This window comes from Blennius ocellaris (assembly GCF_963422515.1).
Source record: "Blennius ocellaris genome assembly, chromosome: 4".
Lineage (NCBI taxonomy): Eukaryota > Metazoa > Chordata > Actinopteri > Blenniiformes > Blenniidae > Blennius > Blennius ocellaris.
In genome coordinates, this window is record NC_137653.1 from 17,850,670 (window position 1) to 17,863,456 (window position 12,787).

At 41.8% G+C, this 12,787-nt stretch overlaps 3 protein-coding genes across 5 annotated transcripts in view; 1 reads left to right on the top strand and 2 right to left on the bottom strand.

Annotated features, from left to right (window-relative positions):
* Window positions 1–2,924, bottom strand: part of r3hcc1 (R3H domain and coiled-coil containing 1) — a 6,523-nt gene extending 3,599 nt beyond the window's left edge. For 2 of the 3 annotated variants that reach the window (XM_080494557.1, XM_080494558.1), the window contains exons 1-5: window positions 2,447–2,870; window positions 1,631–1,768; window positions 898–1,405; window positions 568–740; window positions 21–91 (exon numbers count right to left, since the gene is read on the bottom strand). In XM_080494557.1, coding sequence (XP_080350683.1) covers window positions 21–91; window positions 568–740; window positions 898–1,405; window positions 1,631–1,768; window positions 2,447–2,532 — 976 coding nt within the window. In that variant the 5' untranslated portion in view covers window positions 2,533–2,870. Of the gene's footprint in view, window positions 1–20; window positions 92–567; window positions 741–897; window positions 1,406–1,630; window positions 1,769–2,446 lie in introns of all 3 variants that reach the window. The other variant, XM_080494559.1, reaches the window with a different exon arrangement.
* A 1,082-nt stretch (window positions 2,925–4,006) lies between these two features.
* golga7 (golgin A7) lies at window positions 4,007–6,442 on the bottom strand. The gene is made up of 6 exons (XM_080495087.1): window positions 6,398–6,442; window positions 5,882–6,004; window positions 5,650–5,802; window positions 5,431–5,532; window positions 4,890–4,956; window positions 4,007–4,710 (listed from the first exon to the last, which is right to left on the bottom strand). The coding sequence occupies exons 1-5, from the start codon at window positions 6,404–6,406 to the stop codon at window positions 4,909–4,911; spliced, it is 435 nt and encodes a 144-aa protein (XP_080351213.1). The 5' UTR covers window positions 6,407–6,442; the 3' UTR covers window positions 4,007–4,710; window positions 4,890–4,908.
* Window positions 6,443–8,201: 1,759 nt separating this feature from the next.
* Window positions 8,202–10,384, top strand: LOC308129117 (dehydrogenase/reductase SDR family member 13-like). Its single transcript, XM_080494903.1, has 5 exons — window positions 8,202–8,345; window positions 8,446–8,564; window positions 8,681–8,804; window positions 9,146–9,472; window positions 9,712–10,384. Exons 1-5 carry the CDS (start codon window positions 8,219–8,221, stop codon window positions 9,969–9,971), a joined length of 957 nt encoding a protein of 318 aa, XP_080351029.1. The 5' UTR covers window positions 8,202–8,218; the 3' UTR covers window positions 9,972–10,384.
* Window positions 10,385–12,787: the final 2,403 nt, after the last annotated feature.

Sequence of the window (12,787 nt, forward strand, 5' to 3'; positions counted from 1 at the left end):
CATAACGTCCAGACCCTGACCTGCAGACTCGCTGGAGAAAACCCCGAGGGCGTGTGTGTTGTCCACCCATTTAATCTTCATCCCGCCTTCACTGAGGTGAACAGAGGAGCAGAAGGAACAGGCAGCATGGTCATTTATTTGGACTTTTTGTGGTAAATGCCAGCGTTAGCAAAAGTACACAAACAAACTTAATTCAGGAAAATGCCTCATGTTTCCAGGAATGTTTCCAGTATTAATTCTTTGGTTCTTTCATTGTTGCTCTAAATCGTCCTCATACCAGTTTCAAGACACGAGGAGCCTGATTTAAGAATATAAATAGGAGAAAATACACATATTTGTGCTCACATGCAGAGAACATTGTAAAGTACAGATGGGTGAAAATGTAGGTTGTTTTTTTTTTAAAACACAATTTATAACAGTTAAGTATGTTCAGTATTTTGCTGTTAATTCAGCTGAACTCACATTGTACTCAACAACATTATTACGCATAGAAAGAGTGTAGGATACGAGAAAAAGGTAAGGAACCGGTTATAATGTGACAAAACACAGTGATTTGTGAGCTCACACCTGTACTCTGTGAAAGCATCCACAAGGTCTTCTGTCTTAAAAAGCTGTGGGAAGTTATAGATCTCGATCACGTGGGCAAAGTCGTTGTTGATGCACACAATCTCATAGACAGAGTAGTCTTTGTGGGCGTGCTCAATGGAAACTGACGCTGCCTCTTTTAGATAAGTCTTGATCTGAAGGGGTAAAAATAAAAAAAGAAACATGCAGTTTAGACAATGTTCAGCGTGACCTGAAAAAAAAAAAAACTGCACATATCATGCAATGGCAAATAAGTCGGTGAATAATCTAAAAAAGGTGAACGTGAGCACGTGGAGAAATACAGAAAACTACCTCTTCGACAACGTCGTCTGTGTCTGGAGTTGTGTTGTCCGCGTGGCAAATGTCGTCCTTTACCTCGTCCTCCACTGTCATCCCAGTGAAGGATGCAGTGGTCTGCTCCAGAACCAGTCCCTCGTCTTCCTGCAGTCCCAGCCTGTCCTCCTGTTCCCGTGTGCAGAGCTTCGAGCTGTCGACAGGTGAGACGAGGACGGCGTCCGCTGACTGGGGCACCTCTTCCTGTCTGCACGGGCCCCTTGTCGTTCCACCAGCTTCGGGACAGGAGCAGGAGTCCGATGAGTTGTTACATATGGAGTTTCTACTACCGTGAGCTGAACTTGGCGACTGTTGGTCTGCTGTGTTTGGCGGCGGGTTTTGTAAAGAGAGTCTGTCGCGAGCAGCTCGCGGCATGTAGAGGGGCTTGTCCGGCCTCTTCGGTCTTCGGCGCCGAGGAGCGACCGGAGGTTTGGGCTCTCCGTGGCTGTTGTTGCCCTCCAAGTCGCTATCCTCCTCCGTCTCACACCTGCAGAGTAACAATTGGAAACCTCTTAGCTAGTAAAATACACAATAATACCACATGTATTCCGTTGCATTGAGCAGGAAACCTTTAATGACTATTCTAACGAACATTGAAATGCGTGTAGATTATCTGTGGGAAGACTCTGATCACTTCTAATAAGCAAAAGTCAAGTTATTAAATGCATGAGAGACGCCAAAATGGGATTAGGTGGTCAGTGTTTTCCAATACCTGAGCTCAGAATAGCAGACCACCACCCTCCGGCTCCAGCTCTCCCCCACCGAGAAGGTGCTGAGCTCTGCCACATCCTCTATGGACTTGTGAATCAGGAATCGCAGTCTGCTGTGCAGAGGAGGGAACAGGAGGACACTGGGCAGGGACACAAAGGTCACAACATCAAAAACAATCCAGTGCAACTCCCAGGGTCATATGAACACGGCATCATCGTCAACGTTCAATTTTCTTTTCTCATCCATCAATCAATTGGGCAGAGAGGTTGCTTTCTGCAATAAATTATTCATGTCTGAGGGTTTGAAGTTTTTTCTAGTCTAGGGCTATGGGAATAGAATAGAACAGAATAGAACAGAATAGAATAGAATAGAATCTTTCACAGCTGCACTGAACTGTAGATTACAATTACACAACTTTGTGGCTTATGACAACTCTTTTGGTGGCTTTCAGCAGCCTCACCAGGGCATTATGGCAGCTCTTATTAACAGACATCACAACACAGTGGTGACGCTTCAACTTGAGGCACACCTGTGCAATAGTCCAGCTGTCTAATCAGCATGGTCATATGCCACACCTGTGAGGTGGCTGGATTACCTCGGCCAAGGAGAAGTGCTCAGATGGAGGCACATTTCCTAACAGTATAAGAGAGAAACGGGCCTTTTATGTACATAGAAAAAGTCTTACGTCTTTGAGTTCTGCTCATGAAATATGGACGCAAAATGAAAAGACAATTCTCAGAAAAGGGCCCAGAGCCTTGAGAAGAAAACCACTGATGAACCAATGGGAGGAGATGATATGGAGCAGCGGTGCTTTTACCTCCCGGGGCTGTTTTTCTGTTGGTATGTGTCCACCTCGTCCAAAACCTGCTGTACGAACTCGCTCTCCTGTTTTGAGAGATACATGCCATCGGAACAGGGAGACGCCAGGGTGGATGGAGGAGCAGAGATCCTGCAGAGCAGACTGAGCTGTGATACCGCCTCCAACGGCTTTCATCAACTGCCACTTCAAACTTGGTGGCCACGGTTTACTATCACACGTTCATCAGCTTCCTCGGGTCAAAATTAAGCAATAAGACGTGCCTTTATTGACGTGCCGGATGGGTTTGTTTTTTTTTATTGTTTTTATTATTTTTTTAAGTTTATTGTCTGTAGTGAGTCGGGTGGTCTCACCTGACAGACTGAAGACAGCTGCTCTGGTTTGAGGTGGGTTTTTTTTTTTTTTTTTGCAGCGCTGCTCAGTGTGGAGGGTCTCACAACAACTCACATAAAACCTTAGCAGCTAGCAGCTCTTGCTAACTCTCCCCCGGAAATACAAGCAGCTGCACATCCGTCTGATCGCTTCACAATAAAAGCGACTCTAAAGTCAAAAGAAGTACCAAAACAGCACACACACACACACACACAGAGAGTTTAGTTTAATGGTTCATTGAAACTCTGAAATTAAAGCTTATTTAAAAAAAAGAAATCAATGCTTTATAGACTTCTGATCAGTTCATCCCAAACCAGCTCCGTGGGGTTTAGGTCTGAAGGCTGCGCTGACAACCGTTTTCAAGCTTACCATCTTGGTTTTTATTTTTCCCAAATGTAGTTCAGGCATAAGCCTGGGCTTAGGTTTTGGGTCATTATGTTGCAGGGACTGCATGGTCCTGCAGGACGCTGTGGTAGTCGTTTTGGTTCAGGGAGGCTCTAACTCTGGACAAGTCACAGACCCTGGATCCACCAAAACAGCACCAGACCATCATGACTCCTCCATGTCTGACAATGTCAGGATTCACCTACTCGACAGCATGCAAAGATTCTACATGATGAATGAAAGTTTTCATATTTAGATTCATCAGTCCATAATACCTTCTTCCAGTGTTTCAAGATTCAGATAATGAATTTCGATTGAATATCTAAAGCCTCTTGGTCCAATTCTTACATCTTAGCAATAGCTTACTTGCTTCAATTAACCTTGTCAAACCTGCAGCTCCAAGTCTTCTCTTCACAAGTTGAAACAGACTTTCTATGACTGAGCTGTGTTTTATGTACAAGATTACAGTAAGAAACATCAATTTAAAACAAAAGGAAACATGATTCATGACTGAGTTGCCGAGCAATATTTTTGAAAAAGGTATAGCTGCAATCCTGCTAATCCTAGTTAATAGTTTTAGTCTGAAAGCGGGACAAATAACAGCCCTACTTCCTTAGATTGACATCTTTGATATATTCACATTTGTTTTAATTAGTCTGCATGTGACATATCTTAGTTTGAATCCCTCTGGGACAAGAATAATGAAGCAATAACTCGCGCACGGCTTGCAATCTAGTAACACAGTATATCGAGCCGAGGAGGAGTCCTTTGTGTTTGTGTCAAAGTCAAATATTAGGGCACACCTTCAGGAATCAATCATTTATTTAGATAAAACATAACAGTAAGAAAAGTCGACCAGTTGTATCAGATACAATCCACAGCAACTTTGCGGGGCGTGTTTTGCAATTTCAGGAATTTTGGTTTATGTGAAGAACATGACAACACTTGCTGCACTCCTGTGAACTTTTTGGAAGTATGTGGTAGAAGTGTGTTAAGCATTGTTTGAGAGAAGTGATTTAGTTGTACTTTGCTTACTGACAGCGATCCTGCTGCAGCCTGAGACTTAATGTTTGCGTGACAAGACAAGATTCTTCAACAGATACCATTCAAACACAGATAAGAAAACATCTGCCCCAACAAAGGATATCATCATCAACTATCCACAACCACACCGTGTGACTAAAAATCTGTTTCTATGGTCAATTCTTGGCGTTTACATATCACATGGTATCACGTCATTTTTAAAACAAGTCAAATCACTTGGAATTACCGTGATCCATTAAAAAAGGCATTTAACACAATGGCACTGGTCATTAGGACAACTAGGTCACAATTTCCACATCGTCCGGTGTATAAAAAGACATAAAAAATACATGTACAAAACGTATGAGGACAGGCAGACAGGAGAGTACTTATAAATAACAAAGACAAGAACCAGATTAAACGTATGTACATCATTCATAGGAAGAAGAAATACAGATGAAGAGTGTCTGGTCAGCATCGCCAGCCTATGGAGAAGCAAAAGAAAGAGGAAAAGTTGGAGAGTTGTATTCAACATAAGCCACAGGCCATAGCATTGATAATCAATCAATGCTATGGCCTGTGCTTAATGAGGTTTACAAGGTTTGTTTATACATAGAAAACAGCGCCAACAATCATCCAAAGGTCTTCAATTAATCAAAAATACTTTTTTGTGACGAAAGGGTTTATCTTCCAGAGCCAATACTTCTGTCTTCAAAGATGGTGACTTCAACCTGGAAGAGGGCAAGCTCAGGAAATGTCACAGTTATTATTTCATAAATAATCACATGATAAAAAAATTAAAAAAAGACACATGTACAATTATTTAAATCATTACTTCCGAAAGATGTGATTTCTTTTTACACATATTAACGACACCGATGACACGTGATTTGTTTTTGTAGAGAACCTCTGTAGAGATGCTCTTATATGATTATAGTGAGATTGCCAGCACTTTAGGCTCTATTCCATACATGGCAGTTGAAGGTCGGGGCCTTTAAAGTGTGAACTGAAGTGAAAACTGAAACTGAGGAGAGAAAGTGAGTGGGGTCAGATGGGCTAATCTCTATGCACAGCTTCATCCACCGCAGTTCCAGACAGAATAATCATAACGCTTACCGACACCCAATGTCAGTAAACGCTGTCGACCTGATACGATCTGGCAAACTTGGGTACAAGTTGCCTGACTCTCGTCGGGTTAAGGATACAACTCTGAGGCCTCTCTCTATGGGGTCGGTCAGCAGCAGGCCTCTGGGAGCGTAGATCTTCTCATTCTGGTCCTTAATGTATCTTGCGATCTTCTTTAACACCTGCAGAGAGAGAGAGGGTGAGCTAAAAAACTCGAGTGTTGTGAATAAAAGTCAACTGCATATTATCCCCCAAAACATAAATAAATCCAAGACGGTTTCAAACAGAGAGAGGTTCACCTTCTCATAATGCGTCTCCATGCAGAGGAAGATGGTGTAGGCAGTCAGACACGCCATGCAGCCCTCCAAGTACGACTTGCCCCCGAGCTTTTCGGCTTCTGCATACAGGTTGTTTAGGGTCTGGACAGTCTCCTCGAATTGCTGCTTATCAATCTGAAAGTATAGCGACGGCTTAGACACAAGACCTCCGCACAGTGACGAGGAAACAAGTGTCTGGAAACAGAGAACACACCCTGGACTCAAGCTCCGTGGGGAACTTGGTCTGAAACTTGCATACTGTTCCTGAGCTGTAGTCTCTCTGGATGAAGACTTTCGAGGAAACAGTGGGCTGCTGGAGGTCCTGTAAGCTGTGGGTCTGGAAAGAGAAGAAGAAGAAGAAGAAAAAGAAGAAGACGAAGAAGAAGAAGAAGAAGAAATGTCTGAACTGTGATGCTAATAAGTGAACAGACAAAACAGGCTTATTACCAAGCTATTCGTTACAACACAACCAAATGTACTATCCAATCCACACCCTCGTCTATCAACATCTGAGGAATTATTATTATTTTTGTCATTTTATATTAAAGGCTACGGTGGGAGCCAACGTTAGCTAATAACACGTCGTTAGCTCAGGCTTGATTCTCTACGGAAAAAACATGGCGGTGTCAGCTTTCACGAGAACCAACAGCAGCAATTTATCAACAGCGAACAATGACAAAGACCTTCTTGTAAACATTACAATTACGTAGTAAAAGCTAAAAAATCTCACCTCAGCCATAGCGGACGATCCTCCTGAAGCTGCTGCACGTCGAACTCCAGCTGCAACACCACTTCCGGTCAGAAAATTTCACAATGAAAGCTCGCTGCCCCGAGAATGTAGGTGAAAGGTGGAAGTACAAACACACACGCTTCCAACGTATCTTTCCTTTAGTTATAGACCAAGACAAGACCAAGACTTTAAGGAACAGAGACCAAGATGAAGACCAAAGCATCTCAAGTCCCAAGACCACAACTTTAAAAGAGTCATATTATTCAGCTTTTCAACACTCTCACGTGGGTCTTGTTGGTCTTAACAAGTTGTATTCAAAGTTTGTTGCTCCAAATCCAGCTTTTCCTTGATTTTCACTCATTTGAATACTGGATCATAGGAGCTGCATTCAGAATGTGCTGTGTCTGTGTGAGCTGGACTGGCTCCGTCCACATATGCCCATCTTGGAAAGAGGAGGAAGTACTTCCTCTGGTGGTGCCATGTGCCAGAGCAGAGCAGCCTAATTGTGGGAGGGTAAAAGGGAGGGCCTACCTTCATTGGGATTGGCTAAACCCTGATGACACTATATAGGCTTTGATTTCTGTCTCATTAAAGCATAATAATTATATGATAATATATAATCATATAATATATAAATAATAAAAGAACTAGTGCATAATCTACCTTTCCTGGTGAACACCATTTAGTTTGTATCTCTGATCTGCTTCATGTCTGGACAGTGCCTAAATTGAGTGGCACCATTAATCACCAGCACAACTGTCAATGGTACAATTTTAAATAAATCCCAATGTTCAGGTATTAGTAACAATGCATTTGACTTACAAGTATTGAAATCCGACTAAAAATCAGATTTTGAAATCTATTCTAGATTGAAAATGAAGTCAATGAAGAGAAGTTTTTATTGGATTGAAGTGATGCTGTTGGTTCCTGTCAGGACTCCCACTGCAGCAATTTGGATAAACTGAAGACTTCTCAAGCAGTTACTGGGACCCCTGGGTAACAGAGAATTACATCATTCTACTCTAGAATGGTACAAATGCATGGAGTAAAGCAAAAATTTGCAGATAAAACTAGAACTGGCACTCGGTAGAGCACATGCCTTCACCAACACCACATTTGTTTGCGGAACCAAGTTAGAATCACTAGCTTGATAGCGTTAGGTTATATCGATTCTAAATAGGTAAGTCAAGTGGCTACTTCATGCAATTCAAGTAGTTTTTGGGAAAAGTTGGAAAAATATATACAGACACATACATATAATACACGCAGACAAATGGGTCCGCTACCTGATTACAGAGATGGGAGATGCATTAGTGCTATTATTACTAGAAAATTCTAAAGGAAATGTAGTATGATGAGCTGAAAGGAGATGGATGGGACATTTTTTGCAGTCTTTTAGTATTTATTTGAATAATACAGTTAACTGTTAATGTCCCAAAATCAGAACAAATGGTCCATGGGTGATGACAAATCATTCCTGAAAATTTCATGCAATTCGGGTGAGTAGTTTTTGCAAAAAGAGGGTAAAATACATACATCTAATAAATAAACAGATGAATGAATGAATGAATGAATGCAGACAAGCACCAACTTATGGGCCACCCAACTTTCAGTCACAACAGGCTTCACTGTGTGTCCTTTGAATTTCTGTGGCTTCCTGACTCATGGTTCGCAACAGAGTCCTACTGTGTTGTGACCTGATTGGGAAACATGGTCCCGCCCTACCAGGAAGTGGGAGTGCTTGTCTAAATGTGCCAGAGAGTACAGATTCCTCAGACCTCTTCAGATTAGAATAGCCCGAGAGGCTGTGAGGCAGGAACAATGTTCACCTTTCTGCTGGCTGTGGCCATCTTTCTTGGCGGTGTCTTCATTTTCCGTCAGATTGTAGTGAAGGGAAAAGAGTGCACAAGCCAAGTAAACCTGCATGGAAAGACAGTGATCGTCACAGGTAAGAGAAGACTTGTTTGCTCACTCAGTTTGCTTGCTTTGATGCCAATCTATTCACTAACACACGGCAATCAATGGAAACATCTACTCTCTGCCTCCAGGCAGTAACACTGGCATTGGCAAAACCACAGCCATAGATTTGGCGAAAAGAGGAGCCAGGGTGATTCTAGCTTGTCGCAGTAAGCAGAGAGGAGAGTCTGCTCTGGAGGAAGTCAAGAGGGTACGTAAAGTTTACGTCTTACCGTGATTCGTTCCCAAAGTTTCCCGGTGGGACGATGCAGCATCTAATAGTCACTGATCACCATCTGATGATGTTGTGTTTGATGTGTCTCACAGGTGACTGGAAACAACCAGGTGGTGTTCATGCAGCTTGATCTGGGTAGTTTGAAGTCTGTTCGCAGCTTTGCTGAAACATTTCTGAAGACTGAACCCAGACTGGACATCCTCATCAATAATGCAGGTCTCGCTTCTTCTTACAGCTCCGTTCATATGTTTGGACACCAACAACTTTTGTTTAGAGGCATTTGTCCTCAACTTTCTTCTTTTACAGTCACATCAAACAGAAATCTGTGGGAGGATGTTTGTTACCGTGCATGTGTTGGTAACCCTCCTAATCCTTTTATCTGCCATGATCCATTTGTGTTTGGAGTTTTCTTCTGACAACTAATAAGTGTTACTGACTCCGTCACCGATTCCTGCTAAACATGAGCTGGTCCACATTTTAGAAGCTCCTAGCATCTGAAGTAGTTTAATTGTGAATTCTTCCAGACGATTCTAAACTGTCTTCATATTGTGTCACAGGAATTTACATGCAGGGTAAAACACAGGATGGACTGGGGATGATGTTCGGTGTCAACCACATTGGTCACTTCCTGCTCACCAATCTGTTACTGGATCGACTGAAACAATGTGGCCCCAGCAGGATCGTCAACTTGTCGTCTATGGCACACAACCTTGGAAAAATTGATTTTGAGTGTCTCACCACCCAAAAAGCTCTGGGACTGGGAACTTCATTCAAGGAGGTCTTCCAGATCTACTCTGATAGTAAGCTGTGCAATGTTCTCTTCACTCATGAGCTGGCCAAGAGACTGCAAGGAACCCAAGTCACCTGCTTCTCCCTCCATCCAGGTGAGCTGTGGCAAATTAGTCCTGCAACCTCCCATTCATTTCGTTTTTTTTTTTATTTTGTATAAAATAAGAACAAAACTATCTTTATCTACTTGACAAATTAGGATTCAGTGTGTGATAAGCTTCAGGTCATACTCTGTTAATGTTGTACTCCTACAGCTGGTCTAATTATATTGAAAGTGTTTATTTAAACAAGTAATGATTATTTAATAAATGTATTTTCTTTCTTATTTTTGCAGGAGCCATCAATACTGAGCTTGCAAGGAACACAGGCAGTGTGGTGCAGCTGGTCCTCAGTCCCGTGACGGCTTTCTTCTTCAAGAACGCCATTCAGGGATGCCAGACCACTCTGCACTGTGCACTTCAGCAGGGAATTGAACCTCTCAGCGGGCGCTACTTCTCCAACTGCACCGTGAGAGACGTCTACCCTAAAGCAAAGGATGACGCCGTCGCAAAAAAGCTGTGGGAACTCAGCGAGAATCTGAGTGGTCTAGCCTGAACTGATCGCTCTCAGTACGGCGTCTCGTCACTGGTATTAATCTTGTTTGAGCCTTCGTGATGACTGGCAGCTCATCAAGTTTTAACTCGAAGTGGTTAAAGACTCCACTGCCACAACCCCAATCTCTGAACACGGCCAACAAAAGAGCCCATTTGATGAGAACACAATCACAGACAGGATGACTAAGCACTTTTTACAGCGCTGTTGAATAAACGCCGTCATCATCATAGCTTAGGCTTGCTCAAGTGGAGCTGTAAAAGTGCTTTGAAAAGACTGTGTTGTATTATTATTTTTATTGTATTAAATAAAACTGACTTGACCTGAATTGAACATCTTCAATACTGCAAGCATTTGATATGTAACCTTCGAATATGGCCACCCAGATAAAATAAACTATTGAAGTGCACAACACATTTTTGTCTCTTTATTTCTCTAATTCCGAAAGCTTTGACCTGTCAAAATGTCAGCGGGTGCAATTAATCAGTCTCGCTGTACCACATCTGAACCATGAATTCTGCTTATTGACACTGTTATTTTAGCAGTGAAACCAGCTTCTATGTACCAGAACCAGTTCCAGGGCGTGATGAGATAACCTGTTGTAGCAGGTGTCAGACATGGTGACTGGACGACAATGTCTCTATGACAGCGGTGACATTACTCTGTGATGACTTTACAATACCAGTTCATTGGTGGGCACTCTGCTGAATGAAAGGAAAGTTATTCTTTGGTGACTTCCGTCAACCTGGAGACTTAATAACTAATCATTCCGTCCTGTCAACCCAGGGAAAACATGCAGGCAAAAAAAAACAACTGTATAAATGGACAAAAGTTTGGAACTGTATACTTACTTGGCGTTTTCACTTTTTTAGATTCAAATAATGGATATAAAGTTTGGAGTTATTGATAGATCTAACTCCTTTCTGTTGGTTTGATTGTGTTTTTTTTGTGAAGGATTGACTTTAGTTTGCTGGGTTGAATGATGGCAAAGTGGTTACCGCTGAGTTCTCTGCCTCCATCAGGTCTTCAGCAAGTGAATCAGCTGCCTTTTATTTTTTATTTTTGTCCCTTTGTTGTTTGTGTCACACTGTTTCTGTCCTCTCCTTGTCTCTCCTTCTATCCTCTAACCACCAACCAGACAACAGAAAGTCTCTACCTCTGAGGCTGTTTTTACAGAAAGTCTGCTTTTGGGTGTGCCTTTATCTCTGACAATCAACAGTTTTGTGTGGGCGTGCTTTGGAGTGAAGGACGTTTTGCTGAAGTAAAAGCTGAAACGGAGAAGCTGTTGAATTGCAGTGATCCTGCAAAACATTGTTACATGCTTGATAGATGGTAAAAATGCTATAGACTTCTTATCTTATTACAGATATCTTATAACTTCCCCGGTCTCAATATGAGGACTCTGTACTTACTTCTAGTATCCATGTACCCTCTATTTAAAATAAGAAAAACTATGCTGTTACAAAATATATGATGCCATGAAACCAGTGTGCTGATTCAGAAATTTGTGGATATTGAATTCAGTGACATTCATATCACAAATCCAGTAGAATTTCTGCACTGTCAAGTGTACCTCAATAAAATGAAAAGGGCCTTATGGAACGTTATACTAACTGTACTGTTGAAATGTGTTGCTCCATTGACAGTATCTTTGGAATGAGAATATGAACAGAATTTTAAATCTAAGTATAATCACACTTAACTCACCCAGCAGGACCAAGTCATGGTAAATATCATACCCCTTTCTTTGTGACTATATCCTTTGTCTAAAGAGAGAAAATACCAGCCAGACCTGCCGGACCAGTCAGACTGACCAAGCAAATTTCACCTGACCTGTGACACACACACACACACACTACATTTGTTTTGTAGGTAAATGTTTTACTCAAATTATTTTCAAATGAGTAGTTGGTAGTTTTTAGGGATGTGCACTGTATGTCATCGACTCAGCCACTTTGTTGTATGCTACTGTACTTTCCATTTGAAATGTTTCATTTCTCAATGCCGTTTCACATAACGAGCATCTAAACATATCCGAATACAATGGAGCAGTTAATTCAAACTGATATGAAACGCCCATACAATTTAGACTTATCACATGAACTGAAAGCGTGGTTCCATTCCTGATCTGATGAACCGAAGTGAAGACACAAGACAACACTGCTCCCATTGGGTGGATTGACCACCTCACATGTTAGTCACATTGGTTTGAAACAGTGGTGGGCTGGAGAGGCAATCTTGGCATCAGGGTTGATCTCCACAGCGGACAAACCACAACAGTTGGACCCGGAGCAAGACCCTTGACCAGAAAGGTTTTTTTTTTATTTTTTTATTTTGATTAGGATGTTCAGGTTTAGTTTGACTCTGGATTATTTAAGAATTTGTACAATTTGACACTTAGAATGACTTGAGGAAAAACAAGTTTTTTTTAATCTGCGACTTGTAAAACAGGATTTGTACTCCTGTAATTAAGTTGACTGCACAAGTGTGTTGTATTTAAAACGCATTGAAACAACTCTACAGGCAAACTATAAATTAACTTTTACAAGTACTCAAACATGTTTCATCAATACCTCCACCTGTAATGGCCAAATTCCCCATTTGGTGCAGCAAATCTCAGTCAGCACTGAAGCCTCCACCCCAACTGCCCCCGATGGAGCCACAGGTAGAGGACAGTGATGCAAAGGGAAGATGTGAAGGAGACGTCTTGGCAAGGGAACAGAGGTGGTCAAGAGCAGACATTTTGAAAAATGTATAAATTCACCAGATGCAATTTTCTGTTTCATCAAAGATAAGGTTTAGTACCATATCATAGAATT